We start from the raw sequence: 25,040 nt of genomic DNA, 5'->3' as shown, positions 1-25,040 counted from the left end.
GTTTATTTGCTGTGATTTTTATTATTTCCTTCTTTCTACTGACTTTGAGGTTTGTCCTTCATTTTCTAGTTCTTCTAGGTAGCGTGTAAGATTGTTTGAGATTTTTCTTCTTCCTTGAGGTAGGCCTGTATTACTCTAAACATCCCTCTTAGTACTGCTTTTGCTACATCCCATAGGTTGGTATATTGTGCTTTCATTTTCATTTGTCTCCAGATATTTTTTGACTTCTCCTTTGATTTCTTCATTGATCCAACAGTTTCTCAGTAGCTTGTTGTTTAGTCTCCACATATTTGTGACTTTCTCAGCTTTTTTCTTGTAGTTGACTTCTAGTTTCATAGCATTATGGTTGGAAAATATGCTTGATGTGATTTCAACCTTCTTAAATTTATTAAGGCTTGCCATGTTTCACAAAAATTATAGACAATCAAAAGAAATCAAAGAAGACATAAAGAAATGGAAAGATATTCCATACTCATGGGTTGGAATAATAAACATAGTTAAAATGTCCATACTACCTAAAGCAATCTACAGATTCAGTACAATCCCAACATATGTTCTCAGAGGGATGGCTTTCAGTTATTCACTGTTGAGTATCATGTTGGCTGTGGTTTGTCATATATGGCCTTTATTATGTTGAGGTACTTTCCTTCTACTCCCATTTTTTGAGAATGTTCCATGTGAATTTGAGAAGAAAGTGTATTCTGCTGTTTCTGGATAGAATGTTCTCTATATATCTATTAAGTCGACCTAGTCTAGTATTTCATTTAAAGCCAATGTGTCCTTATTGACATAACTGGGGTGTTAAGGTCCCCTACTATTAATGTGTGGCTGTCCATTTCTCCTTTTAAGACTGGTAATGGTTGCTTTATATATGATTGTGCTCCTGTGTTAGGTGCATATCTATTAATAAGTGTTATGTCTTCTTGCTGGAATGTCCCTTTTATCATTATATAATGCCCATCTTTGTCTCTTCTTATCTTTTTTGTCTTGAAGTCTGTTTTGTCTGATGTGAGTATGGCTACACCTGCTTTCTTTTGATTGCCATTTGCTTGGAGTATCATCTTCCATCCCTTCACTCTGATCATCTGTTTGTCTTTAGAGCTGAGATGTGTTTCCTGGAGGCACCATATTCACCAATATTTAATTCATATTGGTGAATTCAATCCATTTACATTTAGAGTGATTATTGTTATATTTTGGCATAATACTGCTGTTTTATCTTTTGTTTTCTGGTTGTTCTATATTTCCATTGTTTCTTTTTCCTTGTATTTCTGTCTGCCATTTCAATTTGGTGGTTTTCTGTGATGTTTCTCTCAGTTTTCTCTTTACTTGTGATTTGTGACTCTGCTCTGATTTTTTGTTTTGTGGTTACCATTAGGTTTGTATAAAAGATCTCATAGATGGATAATCCTTTCTCTGATAGCCTCTTTTCTCCACTTGCCTATGCATGTTCTATTGTTTTCCTCTTTCCCTTCTGTTTTTCTTGTCACAAATTGTTCTTTCTTGTGTTGTGAATTTGTGACCAAATTGAAGTCATTATAGTTATTTTTTGATGCTTTCTTTCCCTTTATCCTTTATGATATAATTAAGTGTTTACTAACCTATTCTGATATAGAGCTGCAATTTTCTGTTTCTGTCTGTCTGTTCATCGTCTTGCTCGAAGCTACATAAACCTTTGCTTTTTTGTTTCATGTAGGAGGGCTCCTTTCAACATTGCTTGTAAGGCAGGTCTAGTGCATGCTCATACTTCTGAAAATAGTCCCTTAATTAAATTTCTCCAATTAATCCTTTGAGTGTACCATCTGCTTCCTGTCTAATAAAGCAATTGGTACCAGGAGTGGCATCAGGAAACTGACTCTTAAAATAAGATTCTGTAATTGAGTCTATGCATATTTTATGAGCACAGGGACAACCTCCTTGCTGGAGGAAGTGGGACACTAATAGTCTATGGCATGTAGACTAGCACAATTATTAAAATATTACCAATAGTGGGGTAGCATGGAGTGCAGCTTGAGAGTAAAGCATTAGAAGAGTCATTAGGACTTAGTTGCTATGGGAATATTGATAATTACATAGATTCTTAGGTGGGCTGACTGCTCATGATTGCCCTGTATTTTTTACACAAAGAGAAAGATAAGCTCCAAAAGTTGAATTCATAACCAAAGCCTCAGGTGGAGAATCAGAAGGCATGTATGCAGTGGTACCAGTATATTTTACTTCACTTAGCTGCAGGGCAAACATGGCTAAGAATCTGGTGCAAGGTCTGGGTTGCAGAACTTCAGTGCCAGTTAAATGTGCAATATTAGTTAAATGTGAGTGTTAAAGTCTTTAGCTAAGGTAAGGACAGTGTTTAAGAGGGATCCTGAGACTTAGGATGGGGACATTTGGGCAGGCACAGATGAGGCTGACAACATTGAACCCCAAAATTCCTTTAAGCCTTCGTTGTCAGTGGAAACAGCCTCTTCACCCCTGTCTGAGAGAACCAGCCTCTTTTTGCATTAAACCTTTCAGTGATTTTGTCTGGGGCAGCTGCAGGATCTACCCTCCCCCCTCCACACACGCACCCTAATTGTTTCCAGGACCAAACAAGAGTTAGGTCCTAGGATTGGCCAGAGGGAGAAGTGCAAGGTCTTCAACGTGAACACTGCCGAAGTTGCAGAGTCCTGCCACTTGGTATCAGCAGAAGTTTGGCGAGCATGGATAGGAATAGAGTCCAAGAGATTTAGACCAACAAAGAGAAAATATAAAATAGTAATTTACTGATGTGTGTGCACTCACACAGGATTCTGTATTTAATATGATGGCTCAGGCACCTGAGAGTAGCATTAATAGTCTGCTAAGTTAATTGAAATATAAAGTCAATAAGTGGCCTGCCATCAATGAGGCTGTGATGCCTGGAATTTCCCTGGGATACTGCAGAGGGAGTCCAAAGGCTCAATGAGATGAGAATGTTGGAGTATGTCTATTATTTGTAGCTGGCTCAGTCACCTCAAAACAAATCTTTCTGGAGGGCCCTGAGGACAATCCTTTCACCAAGGTATTAAGAATGCATTAGTAAGGAGAGTCTCAGCATTCTTGAAGAGCTGTCCTTTATAGGTTAGACATGGTGGGAGATGATGCTACAGCATTTTGTTGCAAGATTTCAGTGGTAATAATGGGGTTCCATGGACTGGAAGGGATTAAGTGATGGTGCCTAACCATCAGAAACAAGGTGGGTGCTACAACCATAAAAGCAGGAGGAGCAGAATGGTAATAAGAATATTTTGAACCACTGGGATCTGAGGCATGGCCGATTGACACGAGATACCTAGAAATGAAATAGATGCATGACCTATATCAGAAGAAAAATTCTAGGTCTGTGGGCCAAAATTTGACTTGAGTCATCCTAGTAAGAATTCATGACCACTAATTCTGTTCCCAGGTCTAAGTCCATTTACAAACTTGGGTCCTTCAATTTTTGGGGAACCTAGGTCCCTTTGAGGAAGGCCCCTGTGACCTGGCTGTAAATACATTGTAAATATCCTTCCAAGCTTTCCCAGAGGGACCAATGGCCATGTACCAGGGTGGCCATGTACTGGGAAGAAAGAAATACCCAGGCCTGCAACAGTTATTAGAAACTACCTCAGAACTAAAGCTAGTCTCCCAAAGTCTACTGTAATCTGCTGGTCAGAGTGGGGGCTTAAAAGAGTCAGGTGGCCTGAGAGCATCTCCAAAAGGATCACCATCCCATCCTGTGGTTATTTCTCTGGTTCTGGAATGTATAGTCAGCAAAGATACAAACTTAATGACTGGTGGAAATACCACATTGGTTTTATGACCCATGAAGTGAGGGCTATTATTGTAGAAGGGGCCCCATGGAAGCCCCTGGAACTGCCTCCTTGTACCAAAATAGTAAACCAAAAGCAATGCTGCATCTTCAGGGGAACTGTGTTCCTGCCAGACTTGAGAGATGTAGGGCAGGTGATTCTAATCTCATCAACATTTAACTTACCTGCTTGTTGCAACAGTCAGTGGGTCCTAGAGAATGACTATAGATTTTTATAAACACAATCAAGAATTAATTCCCATCTCAGAAGTTGCTGTAGATGTGGTATCTTTACTAGAGAAGATTAGCTCAGCCTCTGGCACCTGTAATGTACCTGGTATGGTCCCTTGTGACCTATTAGAACAGCAGTTCTCAAAGTGTGATCCCTGGATCAGCAACTTCAGCATCACTTTGAAATTTGTTAGAAATACAAATTATAGGATTCCAACTGACAAATTATAGAACTGACAATAAGACCAACTGAATTAAGAATTCTTGGAGTAGGGCCCAGAAGTTGTGTTAGAACAAGCTTTCTAGGTAATTCTGATGCACACTAAAGTTTGAGAACCACTGTACTAGGAAATACTTTCTATTGCATCCCAATCAATAAAGATAATCAAAAAGAGTTCACCTTCATTCACCTGACAGGAGACAATTGTATACCTTAATTGCGTTACCTCAGGAATTTGCCAATTCTTCAACTCTCTGTTGTTGATGATATTATGCTAACTGGCTCTGGTGAGTGGGAAGTATCAAGCACCAGAGATGGCATGTCATTGCCAGAGGGTGAGAGAAAACCTCTATGGAAATTCAGGAGCCTGCCATGTTGGTGAAGTTTCGATGGTTATAGCAGACTGGGACATGTTGAGATATCCCCTCTAAGAAGAGAAATATGTTGCTTTACCTTGCATCATCCACTGTGAAGAAAGAGGCTCACTGGATGACGGGCCTCTTTGGATTTTTGGAGCAATGCATAGTGCATTTGTGTGTGTGGCTCTGATGCATTTACTGGGTACATCATAAAACTCTGGGTTTGAATGGGTCCAGAGCAATAAAGGGTTCTAGAAAAGGTTCAGGCTGTGATGAAAGCTACCTTCCTCTTTGGGCCTTAAGGCCCAGCAGACCCAATTATACAGGAAGTGTGATAGGGATGTTGTATGGAGCTTCTAGCCATGTGCAATAGGAGAATCAGAATGCTAAGCCAACTGTATAATATTGGAAGAGAGGATTCAAGGCAGTCTTGGTGGAAGGACGTCTTTGAAGGAGTCCTAAACATGTTCATGTGCCAACTAAATGCCTATCAGAAGGCATCTGCTGCAGAGAAGGCTCTCAATAATCAGGTGGACAATATGACCCAACCTGTAGATGTCAGCCTCCTCCCCTAGCCACTCTGGTGCTTGCCTAATAGCATCATGAACAAAGTGACCGTAGTGGAAAGGATGGAGGCTGTACATGGGTTCAACAACATGAACTTTCCCTCATTAAGGCTCATCTGGTTTCCATCACTTCTGGATATGCAGCCTGCCAATGGATGAAGCCAATGCTCATCCCCTGATATGGCACCATTCCCCAGAGGTGGATTGTGGGAGATAGGCCAGCCACTTCATGGCAGGTTGATTACATTGGACCACTTCCATCATGGAGGGTAGTGGGAATAGACTCATATTCTGGATATGGATTTGCCATGCCTGCCCTCCCCACTGTTTGTGGTGTTTCAATCATCTCAGCATATCTCACAAACATGACCTTCAACCAAAGAACTCGTTTGTAAGGAAAGTGCAGCAGTGGGTTCATGCCAATGAAATTCACTGTTTGCTATATGCCTCATCACTCAGAAGCAGTTGCCAGGACTGAAATTTCAAATGGCCTGTGGAAGGCTCAGTTATGGTGGCTCATGCATCAGTTATGCTGCATCAGGATGCAGTATTTACCTTAAGCCAGAGGCCAAGGTATGATCCCAGCCAGATGATCCTAGTCTGGGAACCAAGGGATGGAGGCGAGAGTGATTCTTTTCACTATTATACCTAATAACCCACTTAGAGAATTTTTGTTTTCCATCCTTGTAAGCTTGGACTTAGTGGGTTTGGAAATTCCTAGTGACAAAGAAAAAATGCTTCCACCAGGGAACATAGTTAGGGGTCTGTTAAATTGGAAACTGAGATCATCCCGTGGCCAATTTGGTCTCCTGATATTGAACCAGTAGGCAAAGGATCACTGTGCTGTCAGAGTGATTTGTCCCCATATCCAAGGGGAAATGTGGTTACTGCTACACAATGGGGGCAAGGGGACTAGCTTGTGAACCAGGGATTTACTGAGGAATCTCTTGTTACTCCTCATCCCATATCCCCATTCTGTAGGTCTGGGGTGGGGGCGAATTTAGAATTTAGTTTTCTAGCAAACTCCCCAGTGATGCTGATGCTATCCACCCTCAGATCATAGTTTGAGTAACTCTGTCCTAGGGTATCTATTCTCTCTTGAGGGTTCTAAAATTCTTCCAGGTGAGGCCTTCAAGGCCTCCTTGTATTCTTTGGGAGTCTGTGGAAACTGGCAACCCAATAAAGACAGGGCACCAAGAATTTGGATCCTCTCTGAATGAAGATGTGGGTCATTTCACTAGATAAAATACTCCAACAGCTGAGGGACTGTTGAAGGTAGAGGGCACATGGAATGGGTGGTGGAGGAGCAACACTGTGGTCATCAACCTAGGCCTCATGGTCGCCAGAGAAGGGTGACTCTAGCAGCTATGCTTTATATTAATTGTTTTATTTACTCACCTAGAGGTGGATACATTACAGTGTAGGTTCCAGGGGGGAGAGGGACTAAACTGATATCACCCCAGACAATATAGTGGTTGATGGGACTTCATGTCTCTAGGTTGGGGACGTATATTTTCCCCATCCAAGCAAAGTTCATGCATGAATGGATGCTGCGTGGTAAAGGGGTAGGCTATACTGGTTATTTTTCATTTGCTCCAGTATGCTGACATATATGGACCATGTCACTCAGGGTCCCCTGTCCTTTAGCTTCTGTTGTTTTTCGCTAATAGGAGATCCAGACAGGAGATTGGAGGGCAGGAGGTGAGAGGTCAAGGCATTTATTCCCCCCACTGTTCCTACTGGGCTGCAGTTTGGCAGAGTTTTGATCATCTACCTGCAGCCATGGCTCCTGTTGAGTGACTCCTCTCCCACTGCTACAGCTCCCACTGGCTTCTGGGGACACTCCTCCTTCTCTTTGTCTCTTCAGGCCGAGGTGGTAATGGCTTCACATTGTGGCCTGTCCCCTATTGTTTCCCTTAACTCTGCCCAACCTCTGTAATCTTCTTCAGTTAACTCTTTGGGTGTGCCATCTCTTCCCTGCGAGGATGCTGACTGATACAGGTCCCAAAGAGAAACTCCCCAGGAGGGAGGAAGAGTCTTAGCTGATGATCATCAAGGACATAAGGGTTCAGGGGGAGGGCGGGTGTGACTGAGGCTGTCTGCCCCTCTGGACACAGTCCACCTGTCTTTGTGCTATGTTTGGACAGAAGAACTGGGCATGTGAATGTGGACCCTGGGAGCTCAGCTCGAGCACCTCTCAGCAGACTGAGCAATAGCCCAAAAAGGGCACTACAGATTGTCTTTCACCATACATGGCAGGACCAGTCTTCAATGGTGAGATCACGGGGCATGAAACCACACTACCACACTAGTGGACACACTAGGCTTTTTTTTTGAGGAAGATTAGCCCTGAGCTAAGTACTGCCAATCCTCATCTTTTTGCTGAGGAAGACTGGCCCTGAGCTAACATCCATGCCCATCTTCCTCTACTTTATACGTGGGACGCCTACCACAGCATGGCTTTTGCCAAGCAGTGCCATGTCCACACCCAGGATCCGAACCAGCGAACCCCAGGCTGCAGAGAAGCAGAATGTGCGCACTTAACCGCTGTGCCACTGGGCCAGCCCCCACACTAGGCTTTGCAATTTTCTCCACTTGGTGTTTGGAAGCAACACCAGCCCCTTTTGGATTAAGTCAGCCTCTGGAATTCTGGGACAATTTTATAAGCTAAGGAGTACCGGTCTTTCAATTTGATAAGAACAAAGAAATAAGACATTTGAGCAACTATTCGGAAAAAATGAAATAGAGATGATGGGAAATGATATACAAGGGTGGTAAAACTAGTGTCCTATTACTCATATCAGCTTATCTGAGCATCCTTAGGGGTCACATTTCTCCTAGTGACTGTCATTCTGATTTCCTACTTCTGCCTATTTCTTCTACCTCACTTATCCCTGGGACAGCTGGCCCTTCTCAGATGGCACTCCTTCACATTACCCACCTCCCAGATGTCTTTATTGTCCCCAAATACCACTGCTACAAAGTGGATTGTGTGTGAGACTTTACTGAGGATTTGGAGTAACATGAAGGGACTGTAGCAGAGCACAGAACAAGCAAAACTGAAAAGTGGCTACTAGACACCACTGTCTGGAAAATCCATTGCCCATTCCCGGCAGTGGGAAGTTTCTCTCTGGTCACATTTTCCCTTAAGTCCTGGATTGTGGCTAACATCACAGGCCTCTCTCTCTCTGAATACTTTTCATTTCCTCTCTGCCAGCTTCCAGTCCTCAAAAATTCTGTTTCTTTCTTTTGCTAAACAGTTTATCTCTCCATCCGCAACCTCAAACTTCATCTCAACTAGCCAGAAACTGGTTAAGGCGTTCTGATCACAAGGGACCATCTCCTCCATTCTTTAGGAGCATAAAGCAACAACAAAAGCTGGAAATTCCAGTTGTTTTTCTCCCCTGAATATTATCAAATGCTTAGACAGGTCTCTCTCCCTTGTGTGCTTCTTAGGTGGAAGCGGTGTAATTTAAATATTTATTCTCCACTGTCCTGAGCAAGCCCTCAGGGTTCATCATATCTGTCTTTAGCTTTCTTTTTTCTTTTGGAACACATAAAATAGGAAAAATGAAAGCAATCTGAGTACTTAAAAATAGGAGTCTGGATAATCATGTACATGCACTAGATGGCATGTTTTATAGCCACTAAAGTGATAAATAGGAAGAAGGTAGCAGAAACATGCTTATGATATAATGTTAGGAGAGAGTATGATTTAAATTATGTAACTGATAGTGTTTATGAAAAAAATAAATCTTGCACGTGGACAAACATTAGAAGGGAACATATGGACATACAATGAAAATCTCTATTTTGCAGGAGGCTTGGATTGGGAGTGATTTTTAAATTTTCTGAAATATTATTTCCCCTTGTCACCAGAAAAAGAGTCAAGAGATAGGATGGGATATATTAGCAAATCTAGAGATGGAAAGAATTAATTGGGACCACAGGATCCCCAGGGCAGTGCATCTCAAACTTTAATGCGCATACAAATCACTTGGTGGGTCTTGCTAACAGATTCCTGGGCCCATCCCAGAGATTCTGATCCCACAGGTCTGGAGTGGAGTCCATGATTCTGGATTTCTAACAAGCTCCTCAGTGTGGCAGATGCTGTTTGTCCTTCGTCACAGTTTGAGCAGCACAGCCCTTGGGTCCCCTGTTGTTTACTCCTGAGAGTTCTAAAGTGTCAAGATCTTCAAGTGATCGTCAAGCTCTTGCCTTTTCTCTTGGGATCTGGTATTAACTGATTGGGATTTGGTTCCGATTTACATTGTAAATCCATGCTGATGGGATTTTCACAGAAGTGTGTGGTATCTCTGAGGTAGGCTGCAAAATGAAGGCTCCTGCTGGGCACGAGGCAATGCACAAGGTCCTTGCTCTAGATCCTCCCCTTACATACAGCCTCCAATGCATCTTGGTCCACTGCCTTTGCCAGCTGTCCCTTTGTGCATCCCACATAATGGGGGGAAACAGCTGGATATTCCCTGGAATGCTGCCTGAACAGCTGTGGCCTTGTTCACTTTCAGGGGTCACCCAGTGGTGACAGTGCTTTGGAAACACATTTCCCAGGTGGCCTGGGTTGGAGTGGGCCCCATGGCTGGGATGCAGGTGATGAGAAGGGAGCCTTGAGCTTCTTCACAGCTGCAGGTCTCTTCTGATGGGGATGGCAGGCCATGTCTTGGAGGAATAGAATACATGCATTCAGAAGAAGGGGAGTTCAAGTGGTCTAGTTTAACTTCATATCATGTTTGTGGGAAAACTGATGACAATGACAATTAGATAAATTAATAGACACCATATCCCTTGAGGTCAGGTACTGGGAGAGGTTGCTGTTAGTTTTACTCTGACCAGTGGTCCTGGTTGGGCGATTTGACCTGTAGGAAGCGACCCTGGGAAGTTAAGGAAAGCCCTGGGTTTCAGGCTGTGCATGGAGGGCAACCCTGAACCTCTGCTCCTCCCAGCTCAGACCCCTGGCTTCTCCTGGGGTGGTAGAATCAAGAAAAGACACTAATGTTTACCCATGTTCTCTCATTTCATCCTCACAACAACCTTGTGAGGTAGATGTTATTCCCTCATTTTACAGATGAGGAAATTGGGGCTCAGAGAGGCTAAGTGGTTTATTTGGGGTCATATAACATGGGAGTAGAGGAATTGGGACTTGGGATCAGGTTCAATATTCTTGCTGCAAGGTCATAGATGTAGGTGATGAAGTAGGAGAGGGGTAGAAGGGTAGGAAGAAGAGAGAGGAGGGAGGCCCCAAGAAGAGTCATTATCAACAACTTCTTCCTTGGCCCCCCTACCCACAGTACATTGACCTTCAAAGCACTCCCCCTCCTGTCCTTTCACCCACATGAGGTTTAAACAAAGCAAAAAGGGCAAGGCTTTTCCTCCCCATTATAAAATGAGGGACTGAGGCACTGAGAGGTGAAGTGACTTGCTCAGGGTCACACAGCTTTTGAGTAACTGACAGGACTAGAACCCAGGTCTTCCTGTCCACTATTCATCTCATAGACTGTGCACTCTCAAGAAGTTACTGGGTGAAATAGTTTTGTATGAGGAAAAGTTAGCAAAAAAATTAAAGGTATGACCAAAGAAGATGATTTTTAAACTATGACCTATTCACCTGATAGAATACTCTGCAGCCACTAAAAATGATGGCTATGAAGAGTGTTTGATGAAATGGGAAACTATTCATGCTGTAATATGAAGTGATACAACATCGTGCATACACTATGAATTTGACTGTTTAAAAAATATGTGTAAAAAAGGCTGGGAGAAAATATATCAAAATGGTGGCTTCTAGGAGGTGGAATTATAAGTGTTATTTTCCCCCTTTCCTTCTATTTTTCTGTATTTCTCAAATTTCTAAAATGTACATTTCATTTATAACAGGAAAAATATACCCCTTTATATTTTAGTTGAAAAAAAAAACACTGCTGGAAGCAGCCCCTGTGTTGTTTGTGAATTTTCGGGTGAGGCACCGGATGTCCCCTTTCATGCTTCACCACCAGGTCTATTGCTAGCCCATTGGGAGGGGGCTGGGCTCAGGTGGGACAACTGTGCTAGGAGCCTCCAAGGCTAGTGCATGTGCTACGTTGCATTTTAAGGGCAGTCTCCTCAAAACAAGACCACTGTTGTGTGACAGTGGATGTCTGTCCTGGATCCAATTCCAAAAGGTGCATAGGAGCCAGGGAAGGTGACCACCCCATAGTCTCACAGTGATTCCCCAGACTGGAACCCAGGCCTCCTGACTCCTGGTCCAATGCTCTTATTCCCAGTCTGCCCCAGGCTGCCCAGGTTGCAACACCCACAGCACCCCAAACATTTCACGCTGGTGCTCCTGTAATAGCAGGCAAAACTAAGGTGACCCTTCTGCATCCCCTGTGGCCAAATCCATTTCTTGCCTCTATGGGCTGGCAGGCTGGTGGCCAGGGACACAGAGGTGCATCCTGGACCTCCCCTTCCCAGAGAGCGCCAGGGTCCCCGCCCTGCTGTCCCCACCATCTCAGTCATCCAGGTGCTGCTCCTCCCAGGTGGATGTGGGGATGGCGCTGTAAGGGTCCATGATGACCTTGGCACAGCGAATGATCATCACGACGAGGAAGAGGCAGAGGAAGACGAAGCAGGCCAAGGTCAGTCCTTTGTCCACATCGACATAGACGGGCTCGGGGGTAGGCTCCTCCATCTTGCGGCAGCTACTGCGGGCTCTTCCTCCGGCTCGTGGTTGACTGGTACCATTTTCCACCCCTGCAGAGAGCCGCGGCAGTGGGCAGGGGGGGTCATGTCCACTTGCCTGGGTTGGGGGCAGGGCATCAGCCCTTCTTCCTTATCTGCCCCTCCTGGAGCGAGAACTCAGTGCTCCGGCCACCCCACATCGGGTTAAGGAAGGGAAAGAGACACATACACCCGATCCAGGGGCCCACATGTCTCAGCCCTGAACTTTGTAGATAACCGAGGTCTCTAGCAAGCCCCAGACTGTGCCTCCCAGGGTGGGAAAAGGGAGGTGACAGGGGAGTCCCTGCAGGGGTAGGGCCTTAAGGGTGGCGGGGGAAGGGCAAGGGCTCTTGGGGCTGGAGCCCCTGCCGTTGCCTCCACCGCCTGCAATCCTTTAGGAGGAAAGTTATAACAATGCTTTCAACGCTGCCAAGCCACCGACTGAGGGTGATCGGAAAGCACAAAAACATTAGGTAATTAATATACTTTTTAAAGCAATGGAACCTAGATTTCAGATGAAACCGATTGTTGAACACCAGTATATGAGTATATTGAAAAGGAGTTACTGTCCCCAATCTGGGTGGGAAGCACGGAGAATCTGCATCCCTTCCCCCCTGAGGGGGTCTCATGGGACTCCCTAGGAACTTCTGCTGAGCCCCTGCAACATGGTTTGAAAACTGCAGGTATGGTGGGAAGGACAGTCATGGCGGTCAGATGACCCCAATCCCAGCTCTGCCACTGCCTGGCAGTGCAGCCCTGGGCAATTTAAGATTATTGTTGGGACTCTGTCAGCCATGTCTACACCAACACATCACTCATTCATCTTGGGGCTATTTACTGACTTCCTCTCTACTGAGGGCAGGTGATAATACCTGAGTCACAGGTGTGTGAAGATTCAGCGCAATTCAGCACAGTCCCTCCCCCGGAAGGTGGTCAGTAAATACTTTGAATGAAACTGGAGCTCCCTGGAGCAGACCAGGAAGGCAGGTCAGTCCTTGCCAGCCCAGCTGCCAGAGAGGGCTTTAGGATGAGGGGACACTGCTGCTCTCTCTCCCCACATATAGCAATCATCATCATCATCCCTGAACTTTCGGAGCACTTGAGCTGTACATTGTACTTTCACATCCAGCTTATTGTTTGATCCTCACGACTGCCCTGGAAGCAAGTTAGCAGGTCTCGTAATGTTCATTTTATAAATGTGGAAACTGAGGCATGGAAAAGGGAAATGACTTAACCCAAGGTCCCACATCCTAAACCCTAGACTTTTGTATGCTTCTCCCTGCTCTGGTGGAAGGCAAAGTGGAGATCCCTCTCCCCCAACCCCTCCAGAGCTTCAGGAAGAAACCTGTGCAAGCTCTGGGCCAGCTGGTCCTGGCATATATGTAACCACAAGCGACCATGCTTTCCCCTCATTCAGACTTGTCTCCCTCCTCACCCCTTCCCAGAGGGCACTGACCTGCTGGTGGGAGTGGTCACCACTTCATAAAGGCCACTGGGTGGGCTGGCACTCTGGTTGGGGCTGCTGTAGGAGAGAGAGGGGTAGCCAGACATCAGCTGGGAGCCAATGAGAGCAGTGGGCTTTCACTCAGAGAGCAGACACCTGTACTGGCAGCAGCTGAAACAGAGCAGGACAGAAGAAGGCTAGTTACTTCCTGAGAAGCCCAGGCCCAGACGTGATCTCTGCCGGCAGGAAGGACTCGCCTGGCAGCTCCTTCCTGGGCATGGTTGTAGAAGCCACAACACTTTGTTCTAATGCTGTTTTTGTCTTTCTTTCTCTCTTTTAAAAAATATAATTTTTTTTTAAAATTGTGGTAAAATACACATTACATAAAATTTACCATAGTATCCATTTTAAAGTAAACAGTTGAGCGGCATGAAGGATATTCACTTTGTCATGCAACCATCACCACCATCCGTCTCCAGAACTCTTTTCATCTTGCAAAACTGAAACTCTGTGCCCATTAAACAACAGCCCCCCATTCCTCCTCCCCTCTGCCCCTGGTAAGCGCTATTCTACTTTCTGTCTCTATGAATTTGACTACTCTAGATGCCTCATATAAGTGGAATCATGCACCATTTGTCTTTTTGTGACTGGCTTAGTTCACTTAGCATAATGTCCTCAAGGTTCATCCATGTTGTAGCCTGTGCCAGAATTTCCATTCTTTTTAGGACTGAATAAATATTGCATTGTATGAATGTTCCGCATTTTGTTCCTCCATTCATACATCGATGGACATTTGGGTTATATCTGTCTTTTGGCTATTGTGAATAATGTCGCTATGAACGTGGGTGTACAAGTATCTCTTTGAAGCCCTGTTTCAATTCTTTTGGGTACATATCCAGAAGCAGAATTGCTGGATCATATGGTAATTCTATTTTTAAATTTTTGAGGATTATATGTAACATTTTGTATAAATAATATTTATACACAGTTCAAAATTCAAAAAGTACAAAAAGCAAACAGTGAAAAGCAGTTTTCTAACTACCTCTATCCCCAGTGATCCAAGTCATCTCCCAAGAGAAAACTACTGTTATGAGGTCCTCATCCATACATAATCTGGAGGTAGTCTATGCATATACAAGAAAACATGGATGTTTATGTATTTGTTTTTTACACAAATGCAAGCCTGTTATACAAACTTTCCATGCCTTACTTTTTTTCACTTAATATAGCTTGGAGATTACTGCATATCAGTACATAGAAAGTTGCTTCTTTCTTCTTAATACCTATATTGTATTTCATTGTATGGCCATACGATAGTATCTTTTACCATTCTTTGTGTGTGTGTGTGTGTGTGTGTGTGTGTGTGTGTGTGAGGAAGATTCGCCCTGAGCTAACATCTGCGCCAATCTTCCTCTACTTTGCATGTGGGATGCCTCCACAGCGTGGCTGATGAATGGGGTAGGCCCACACCCAGAATCCGAACCTGCAAACCCAGGTCACCAAAGCAGAGCACGTGGAACTTAACCACTCAACCACGGGATCGGCCTCTCTCATTCTTTTATAAATTAGACATTGAGATGATTTCTAATCTTTTGTTTATCGTACAATCATGGAAAAAATATCCTTGTTGCTATGTCATTTTGCATGTCTGAAGATTAAGTGTCTTTAGTGGAATTGCTGTCTGTAAGGACATATCCATTTTACTTCTGATTGGAATTATTCTCTCTAGAAGGTGAACCCAAGTAAGCCTCGACCAGCAAAGGTTGAGAGGGACTGTTGTCCTACAACCTGGAAAACAGAGTTATCAAGTTTTTTTATTTTTGCCAAATTGAAAGAATATGTTACCTAGAGGTATTTTTTCCTTAACTTTTTATTATGAAAATTTTCAAACATACTAAAAAGTTGAAAGAATTGTACAGTGAGCATGCATTAATTCACCACCTAGATTCTGCAGTTGTTAACATTTTGTTATATTTGTTTTATTTCCTATTTATCTATCTATCTATCCTTCTTATTTTGGGGATCTATTTCACAGAAAGATGTGGATATTAGCACACTTCAATTCAAAGCACTTTAGCTTGCATATTATTAATTAAAATTCAACATTTCCTTATCATTTTTTGAAAGATAAAACTTACCTATAGTGAAATGTACAAATCTGAAGTGTATCATTCTTGGGATCTGATATGTGCATACGCCTTTGTAAATTTCAGGGTATTTTTAATTTTCGTTTCTCTTAGTGAATGAGGTTAAACATCTTTGCATATGCTGAAGATCCATTTGTATTTCCTGTTTTGTGAGTGCTCTGTTTATACCTTTTCTCCATTTTTCTATTGGATTTTTGTTCTCCTTTTTGACTTTGGAAGGAGAATTGAGATAAATATATTCATTTTATTTGTTTGTTTGATCTTTATTATTTTATTCATGATTTTTCCTTTATCCCTGATTCCTACTCCTATTCTTCTTTTTCTCTTCCATCACCTAATTTTAGTCACTAGTATTAGTTTTCTTATTATTTACCTTTGTTCTTCTAAATTGCTTAAGTTTCTATAATTTAAGTTGTCAACTTTAAATATCTATTTTATTCCCAGCTGTTATGTATTAAGAAATTAGGGAGCTTATTCTAATTTACACCTTTTTTCTCCATTCTTCTCCCATTTTCAGTTAGTTCTATTATTTCTACGTAGTTAGAGTGTGTAATGTTCACATAATGTTGTTCCTCTTATGTCCGCCTTAGTTTTAATCTCGCAGTTAAATATATTTAATGCTCACCACGAGCCCTTTTGCTGAGGTTTCTCCTGTCACCTCTTCTTTGGCTGTAGATTGTTCTCTAGTGCATCTTTCAGGAAGGCTCATGGGAATAATATTCCCTTAGGTCTAACTGTTGGAGGTAATGTGCCCTTTTCTCTGCCTGCTTTAAAGATTCTCTGTGTCGTTGGTTTTCCACAGTTTACTGTGGAGGTGCTTAGGTATGTTTTTTCCTGTATTTTTCTACTTAGTGTTTGTATCACTTCTTGAATCTCACTTCATATCTCGTGAGTTTTTGAAAATTCTTGGCTCTTTCCTCCTTCAAATATCCATCTGTCCCATTCTCTCTCACTTCCCTTTCTGATTCTCCAAGTAGATGTAGACCTTTTCACTATTTCAGATTTTGTTGGTGATGCTTTATTTCTGTATTTTTTCTTTTTATACTTTAGTCCGAATATTTTCTACTAAACTTTCAGTTCATTAATCTTCTCTTCTGCTGTGTCTAATCAGCTGTTAAATCTATCTATTTGAATTTTCACTTCAGTTTTACTTTCCAGTCTTAGAATTTCCATTTGATCCTTTAACAAAATTTCCAGCTCTCTAGTGAAATTTTTCACCTTGTTACTTATTTTCTTGAACATATTAACCACATTTTTTTAAAGACTATGTTTGATAATGCCAATATCTGGGTCATCTGTGGGTCTACTTCTATTGTTTTACTTTTTCTTTTGGTTCAACTTCTTGATATATCTGATAAAATTTCACTGGGATGCCGAGCATTGATGAGAACAATTGTAGTGGCTCTGGATGATGCTATCCTTTGCTAGAGAGCATTTATCACATGCTCTGGTAAGCAGCTAGAATTCAGGCAGATCACCTTAATCCAATATGGAGCTGAACTTACTTGAAGGGGGGTTCACTTCTTGTAAACAAGGCTAGTAACTACCTCTGGTTTGACAACACTTGTACTGTGTTGCCCTCCAGGGTTCCGAGTTGAGAACCTGGGATATTTACTTGGGCTATTCCTTCTTGACATGTCTTGAAGTCTAGTTTTTCTCCTCAATGCCTTGAGACAACTGAAAACTGCGTAGGGGAATCTATTCAGCATTACCCATCAACTGATATTTGATTCTATGCTGTAGAATGCAAAAGAATGAAACTTAAGAACATCAGTCATTTTCTAATAACCGCTAACAATTATGTGGAAGCCCAGGCCTGGGGATTAGGAAATACATGTTTTGTCAAAGTTTTGTTGCTTCTCAGCTCTGGGATTTTGAAAGATGTTCACTGAAGTATTGTTGTAACAGAGAAAAACTGGGAGCAAGTGAAATATCTGTCAATAAAGGAATGGTTAAAACAGCCATGGTGTGTCTGTGACATGGGATACCCTGAGGCAGTTAAAAAGACACACACACACGAGGTCTAAGAAATTTTGTTAAGTGAAAAAGTAAGTTGAGGAACAATACCTCAAATATGATATAATTTATGTAAAATAAAAAGAAACTTTAAATTTCAATATGTACATATGCATGTGTTGAGGGTAGGAGGTTAGTGCCCTACTCACAGCTAGGTCAAGACCAGCTCCTGCTTTAATTGTTTGAGAAATTTAAGACCTAGAGAAGTATAAACAATGAAATAACAAGTGCCAATTGCCATTGTGCAGAATCTGTAACTATTACCCAATCATATTTGCTTTGTCTTTTCTTTTTTCAGAAATATCTCCTTCTATTGTAACTGCTAACATACAGAACCATTTCCTCTCACCCTATCCAGCAGTAAGACCATCTTGGGTGTGCTGTGCATTTTCCACTCTGGGCATCCAGAGACCTTCTTGGGCTCCTTGGATCATACTTTGAAACACGGATCTAGTCCACCGCTCTCCATTTAATAGGTGAAGAGTCTGGAATATAAGGAGAAGAAGGGGTTTTCTTAGAGTCTCAGAGCAACGGCACAGCTGAACTTGGAGCAAATACACATTTCTGACCCGGCCAGGCCATGCCTTGGACCCTGTGGCACTGATTCCACATTGTTATTGATGACTCTCAGGGAAGGATGTATATGCTAGAGTTTCATGCCCCTGCATTTCACAGCAGGACTCAGTCTGGCTTCTCAAACACTGACTCTGAAATCCTAGGCCCAAAATCTGCCTTAAGTTAATATCAGATGCCCTGCACAGATTGTAGATGTCAGATCTCAGAGAGATTGCCTTGTGACCCTCCCCTGTCTTGTCTGGGGCCAGGATCGGGCCCTATAACCTGGCAACATCCCACAGGGGAAGATTATCAGTGTTTTCTGGATCCTTCCAGCTGGGATGAGTGCCAAGAATGTGAACTCAAAGAACAGATTTGCCTTTCTGCTCTCCAGATGGAGTGCGCTCATTAACCTTAATTACTGTGCAGGCACAAGACCCAGCCAACTCTGTTTCAAAGTGAGGACACGACACCCAGGAGGGAATGCAACACTGAACTCAGCTGCTGTTCCCTGAGAGATGAGGGGCTAGCCTTCCCAAAGCTCAGTGGTCCCCAACATAACTGCGTTGTCCTTCAGCACTGAGCCTGTGCACAAGCCAAATACTCTTTCTGCCACCTTCTTGGGGTGGCTGGAGGTGAACTGGCTTCAGAGTCACAGGTTCTGATCTGGGTGAGTGAATGACCCTCCAGGGAAATGGCTGCTGGGCTGACCTGGCATACTTGTCAAAGTGTGCAGTTTTAGGGTTGGAATGTAGCAGATCCAAATGGAAAAGAGTCCTGCTAAATGCTGTAGGAAAGCCATAGGACAAAATGAACATTCTAAATATAGGAAACAAGTATCTCACTCAGGGTTTTAAGAAAAAACTAGCAATAAGGCAGTCACAATACAAAGGGTGCACGAATCTGTGTGGTACCCAGGGCTGGGGGTGGGGTTCTCACTTTCTGTGCTGATGTATTTCTTTATTTTATATGTACGACTTAGTCTGCCATGCTACCATAACAAAATACCACAGACTGAGTGGCTTAAACAGCAGAAATTTATTTTCTCACAATTCTAGAGGATAGAGCTCCCAGATCAAGGTCGGTAGGGTTGGTTTTTTGGTGAGGGCTCTCTTCCTGGCTTGCAGATGACCACCTTCTTGCTGTGTCCTCACATGGCCTTTCTTCAATGTGTGCACATGGAAAGAGAGAGAGAGATTGCTCTCTCTTCTTCTTCTGATAAGGCCACCAATCTTGTCAGATTAGGACCCCTACCTTTATGACCTCATTTGACCTTAATTACTTCCTAAAAGTCCTATCTCCAAATACAATCACACTGGGGCCAAGGCTTCAACATATGCATTTTGGGGAGACATAATTCAGTCCATAGCAATGTGTGAGTTCCTTGAAGGCAGAGTCTGAGTCTGACTGAGGGACACTACTACCCTGGAGCCAGGCCAGGTCCACACCTCGTGTGCTCATAGTGAATGTCACAGAAGACGATAACCAGTGCTTGGATGCTGCCCTTCAGATACCCTTCAGAAGATGAGGGGTTTGAAAAAGCATGCCACTTATCACTTTTGGGATAAACAGCAGGCTGCAGAGACATTGTGAATTCACTCAGGTAATAAAGATCATGTACAATATAATCAGCTGGTTCTATAAATAGAAGTGGAGCCATTATGAAAGGTGACCTGTCAGAATCACTTCCCTAGTTGATGGATGGGTTAAGCGGATGGCAGCTGCTCAGGGCAGAGAAGATGTCCAGTGTCATAACTTCCTAACAATCACATTGTCTTGTTAGACTGTACTCAGTGGCCTCATTCCTCTATCAGAGCAATTTACAGGCCTGTTAGAGGAAGATGATGAGTATATGTTAAGAGATGATTATGACCATGACAACTACCAGGACTGCAAAGATGCATGGAGGAGACAGGAGTAATGGAATATTGTGGTTAGGACTTGTTATCTTCCAATATTTAAAGATCTCTAATCTCTAAGAAAATTCCAGAGCAAGGAGACAGTATGAAACAGCACCATTTTGGCTAAAAGTTAGAAAAGAGAATATTTCTGCCAAGAGAATGCATCATCATTGCATCATACTTCTATAAGCCATCATACCAATTCTCTGGTATCACTTTGTAATGTGAGGCTGATGCTGTTGGTCTCATTCAGGTCTCCCTGGATTCCCCTAACCATTTGGTGTGCACATCCCCCAGTCTCTGCATGTTTTGCTCCTAGCAGCTCACACCTACAATTTCTTAGAAGCCTGCTCTTAGGCTACTGGAGCTGCTTCACTCATGTGTGCAGAGAGCTGGAAGTCCCTGGGAGATTATTTCACCCTTGCCCTCAAGGACTCTCATCTTATTCAGATTACTAAAATTAGGATATTCACTGCCAGGATAGTATGTTCTGAACAAAAGGCCAAAGGTGGGAATGGACAATCCTTTGCTAGTGCTAAAGAGATTAGCTGTGTCACTCATGGATCCCCTCAGCAATCTCAGCAGAAGACAGGAATAGAAATGAGATTATCCAGAAAAGATCTTTGGTGGACTCTCTTGTCTAATGGAATGAATCCCTGTGACATACATGGGTAATACACAAAAGTTTTCAGAATGTTACATTGGTAGAAACATTGCCAGCCAGCTTGGATTGAAAGGGACAGAGACAAGATGAAATGAAAGAAGGCTGTTGGACTCTCAAAATTCTACAGGTAGAAAATAGGCTGATAAAACTAGTCCACTACAGGGGCCGGCCCCGTGGCCGAGGGGCTAAGTTCATGTGCTCTGCTTTGGTGGCCCAGAGTTTCGCTGGTTTGGATCCTGGGCGTGAACATGGCACCACTCATCAGGCCATGTTGAGGCGGTGTCCCACATGCCACAACTAGAAGAACCCACAACTGAAAAATATACAACTATGTATTGGGGGGATTTGGGGAGAAAAAAACAGAAAAAAAGTAAATTAAATAAAGTTAAAAAAAAAAACTAGTCCACTACAAATATGTCCTACCCTTCAAGAAAACAGAAAAACGACTCTGAGGGAAGAGCCTTGGTCCAGAGGGCAGAGCTATGGGCACAGAGGCTGGGAACCTGAGCCACACGTTATTCCCAGGCATTGAAAACTAATGGAATTTTCCTGGCTGGATATTGAATTTGATTAGGACTGGCGACTCCTTACTTCCTTCCATTTTTTTCTCTTTTGAAATAGGAATGTGTATAACTGTTATCCTATGCCTGTCCTATCATTGTATTTTGGGGGCAGGTAACTTGTTTTATAGGTCCACAGATGGAATTTTGCCCCAGGTTGAATCATACGCAGAGTCTTACCCATACCTAATTTAGATGATTTAGACGATGAGATTTTGGACTTCAGGTTTATGCTAGAGTGGGTTGGGACTTTTGGGGGTGTTGGAATGGGGTAATGTATATAGAATAGATGTGAATCTCTGGAGGCCAGAGAGTGGATTGTGCTAGGTTGAATAATAGCCCCCGTAAAGGCCACAATCTAATGCTTGGAACCTGTCAATGTTATCTCATACGGCAAAAGGGACTTTGCCAATGTGATTAAGTTAAGGATTTTGAGATGGGGAGACTATCCTGGGCTCTCTGGCTGAGTCCTAAAGGTAATCACAAGTGTCCTTATAAGAGCGGAGGAGAAAATGTGACTACAAAAGCAAAGACTGGAGTGATGAGGCTGGGAACCAAGGAACGCTCCTCTAAAAGGCAAAGACTTAAGGAATAAATTCTCCCCTGGAGCCTCCAGAAGGAACCAGCCTTTCTGACGCCTTGATTTAACCCCTTAAGACTCATTTTGTACTTCTGACCTCCAGAACTGTAAGAATACATTTGTGCTGTTATAAGCTGCTAAGTTTGTGGTAATTTTTTACACAGGAAACAGAAAACTCATACAGGGAGTCACTGTAGAGTTTTAAGATAATACATTTCTGTCCACAATCCTTTTGATTCCTGCATCCAATCTATAAAAGACACAGGCTATTTTTGTTCTATTCTCCCAGGTTTGGAGAAATGAAAACAAATCAATCAAGGGCACACAAGAACATTATGTCTGGCTACTAGATGAAGAGTGACTCACTGGCAGGCTGTCAGAAAAACACACGTTAAAAGGGAACCAAACACCAAAATGAGGGTGGAACAAGTATGCACCAGCTTTGGACACTGGTGCAATCAGACAAAGGCAGCCATATAATTGGGGAAAGGGAGGAGAAAGAAATTGCACAAAGATAAGGAGAATTTCATCAGTGGTCTTGCTGAGGCTGTAGCACCAAGAACTGCAGTGTGGAGCCTGCCTAGTGGGAGATGTAGATCCTGCTTTTCCCAGCTTGCTGGTCTACCAGGCTGTGGCACTTGCAGCCCTGGTGGTGGCAATAGGAACAAGAGAAGCCAGAGCAAGAACATCAGTAGAGACCAGGAAAGTCAATGAGAGAAGAACTGGGGAAAGGTCACTGCTTGGCCTTACACTAAAAGATTGGTTATTTGAGGCAACCTCAGTGAACTTCTGCTCCTTATAGAATCACTTTCAAATATAAAATCCCTGAAAAAAATCATCTTTGCTTTGGGAAGGCAGTGTACTGAATAGTGCCAAGAAGGGCACTAGCTTTCCACTGGTTATAAAGAACAGGTGAAAAAAAAAAAAAAAAGACAGTACTGTTACTTCATAATGCTATGTAAGCCAAATGCAATATCATGGAAAACCTCAGACTCTGGAGACATGTGGGTGTGGGTTCAAATCCCAAGCGCATTATTTTCTAGAAGAGGATCTTGAAAAAGTTGTTCCATTAGGCCTCGGTCTCCCTGCCTGTAAAATAGGGCTAAGTATGCCTATCTCATGGAGTTGTCATGTGGATCAGATGAAAGAATGGTCCTTTTCTCGTCCATATCTTTTCCCATTCTCCCATGAGCACAAGGACGGAACACACTTTGGAAGCTTTAAATTACTCCTGGTCTGCTCAGAGCCTGCTCTTTCTCTGAGTTTCACCTCCTGTGATAACCCCAAATTTAGACCTATGCCTGCTTAGCTTAAGCTTGCCTTTGGACTCCCCTCTGTCAGCAACCCATGTCCCCAGGTCACCTGCTTGGTTTGTGGATTCAGTGTATATGGGGATCTGGAGTCTCTGCTTGGTTCAGGCCATCCAACCTATGCTGCACTGAGGGCATGAGCTGCTCTGTTTCATTTACCCCTCACTCTGGGTCCCAGTCTGCCTGCAGCTCTCTCCACTCATCCCCATAGGTGAGAACATCCTTCTGGTATCCTCCCTGTGTTGGCTCCTGCCTGTGTCTGCCATTGAAAGGTAGAGGATGACTACACAACTATACTCCACACCTGGCCTGTGACACCTCATACCTCTGAGAGGAGAAGGTTGAGTCCTGTCCACAGCCTGCCGTGGTCAGATACCTCAGATATTTTTAAGTTTCCTGGAAGCAGTGAGAGAAATTTTCTTATCCTATAAGTAAGAAAAGCTGAGATGAACAAGATTGCTCAAACACCAAGAGTCAGAACATATCCAAGAGTTCAGTTATCCTTAGAATGGGGGTCTCAGGAGGAAAGAAGAGAATAGAAAAAATGATAATCAAAAAATAATAGAAGAAAAGTTCCCTGAGCTGAAGAAAGCCTTAAGTCTTTAGCTTAAAAGGACTAAGTGAATATAAGGCATTTTTAATGGAGAGAGACCTACACCTACATTTTTCTTGGATCTTTTATTTTCAAAGATAATAGGGGGAAAAACCCTATGAGGATGTAAAGAGTGAGAGAAAAAAGAGGTTACCCACAGAGGGTAAGAAAACAATGTCAATAGACTGGCATCAGGATCTCCTCTCCAACACTAAATCCCTGAGGGCGGGGAACAACATCTTTAGGATTTTAAAGGGGAAGAGTATAAACAAAGAATTCTATAGTAAATAATGCTATTCAGCTGCAAGAGCAACAGAAAGACGTTTTCAGATATTAAAGGGTCTTAACTACCCATCTCATGTATACAAGTCATGCACAAATCCTTCCAACAAAAAAGTATTGCTTGAAGAGGAGGCAGATCTACCAACAAATGCATCAAAGTGGAGAATTCAAGGGAGAGGAAAACACGCAGAGAATAATAAAACCAATAAAAAAGCCAATCGACTGTGTAAATAATTATAATAAATATAGACAGAAAACAATGTAAATGTTAAAAACAATTTTTGAAATGAGTTACATAACATAAATGCTTTATAAAAATCACTTGTATCTAAAATGCCATATTATTTCAATAAAAACTAATGGGGGAAAGGTGGAAGGAAATTTATATTATTTGGGAAATGTCAATAAATATTATTTTATTTTAATGTTGCTAGAAAAGTGTAGGTTCAGATATGTGTTTGAACATTTAAAGATAACACTAGTAGAATGACATAAAATATTTGAATAATATGACTAAGTTGAATAGACATTTTTATTGCTTGTAGGGAACACACATTACTTTCAAAGGTTCATGGATTATTTACAAAAACTGATTGAATATAGATTTACAAAGAAAATATCCATAAATTTTAAAAAGCAGAAATTTTATAAGCTGTATTTTCTGACCACAAAAGATTAAACAAACCAACAATGCAACAAGCTACTTGATTAAAATAACATTAAAAAATAATTACTGCATTAATAAGAAAACTAAGCTGAAATTACAGAATATTTAGAAAATTACTATAATGAGAATACTATATATTAAAAGTTATGGGGTGAGGTGAGTGACATATTTGGGGCAAAATCATTACTTTACTATATTTGGGGGCAAAATCATAACTTTCATCCTTGAATAAAAAAGATGTAAATGCTGTGAAACAAGGAAACAACAAAGGAAGTTACATAAACAGCATCAAGGAAATCTGTAAGATGAGATAAGTATAATTAAAAGCAGGAATTAATAATTCACAAAACAGAAAACCAACAGAATTAAAAATAAACTATAGAGAAAGTTCTTTGGAGAAGTTTGAACCTGGACAAACCTCTGGCAA

The 25,040-nt window shown here is 42.3% G+C and overlaps 1 protein-coding gene across 16 annotated transcripts in view; it reads right to left on the bottom strand.

Moving 5' to 3' along the window:
* Positions 1–25,040, bottom strand: part of CTXND1 (cortexin domain containing 1) — a 75,116-nt gene that overhangs the window by 15,243 nt on the left and 34,833 nt on the right. For 3 of the 16 annotated variants that reach the window (XR_011526062.1, XR_011526064.1, XR_011526065.1), the window contains 2 exons: positions 17,852–17,987; positions 13,352–13,510 (listed from right to left, as the gene is read on the bottom strand). Coding sequence is in view for 3 of the 16 variants with exons in the window: in XM_070572593.1 (XP_070428694.1) it covers positions 11,687–11,866 (180 nt within the window). In the remaining 13 variants the exon portion in view is untranslated. Of the gene's footprint in view, positions 1–1,573; positions 11,929–12,767; positions 12,861–13,351; positions 13,511–17,851; positions 17,991–25,040 lie in introns of those variants that run through there. The other 13 variants (XR_011526058.1, XR_011526061.1, XR_011526052.1 and 10 more) reach the window with 11 other exon arrangements.

The sequence above is a fragment of the Equus przewalskii genome, chromosome 1 (genome assembly GCF_037783145.1).
Source record: "Equus przewalskii isolate Varuska chromosome 1, EquPr2, whole genome shotgun sequence".
NCBI classification, from domain to species: Eukaryota; Metazoa; Chordata; class Mammalia; order Perissodactyla; family Equidae; genus Equus; species Equus przewalskii.
This window is presented reverse-complemented; position numbering and strand designations above follow the sequence as displayed.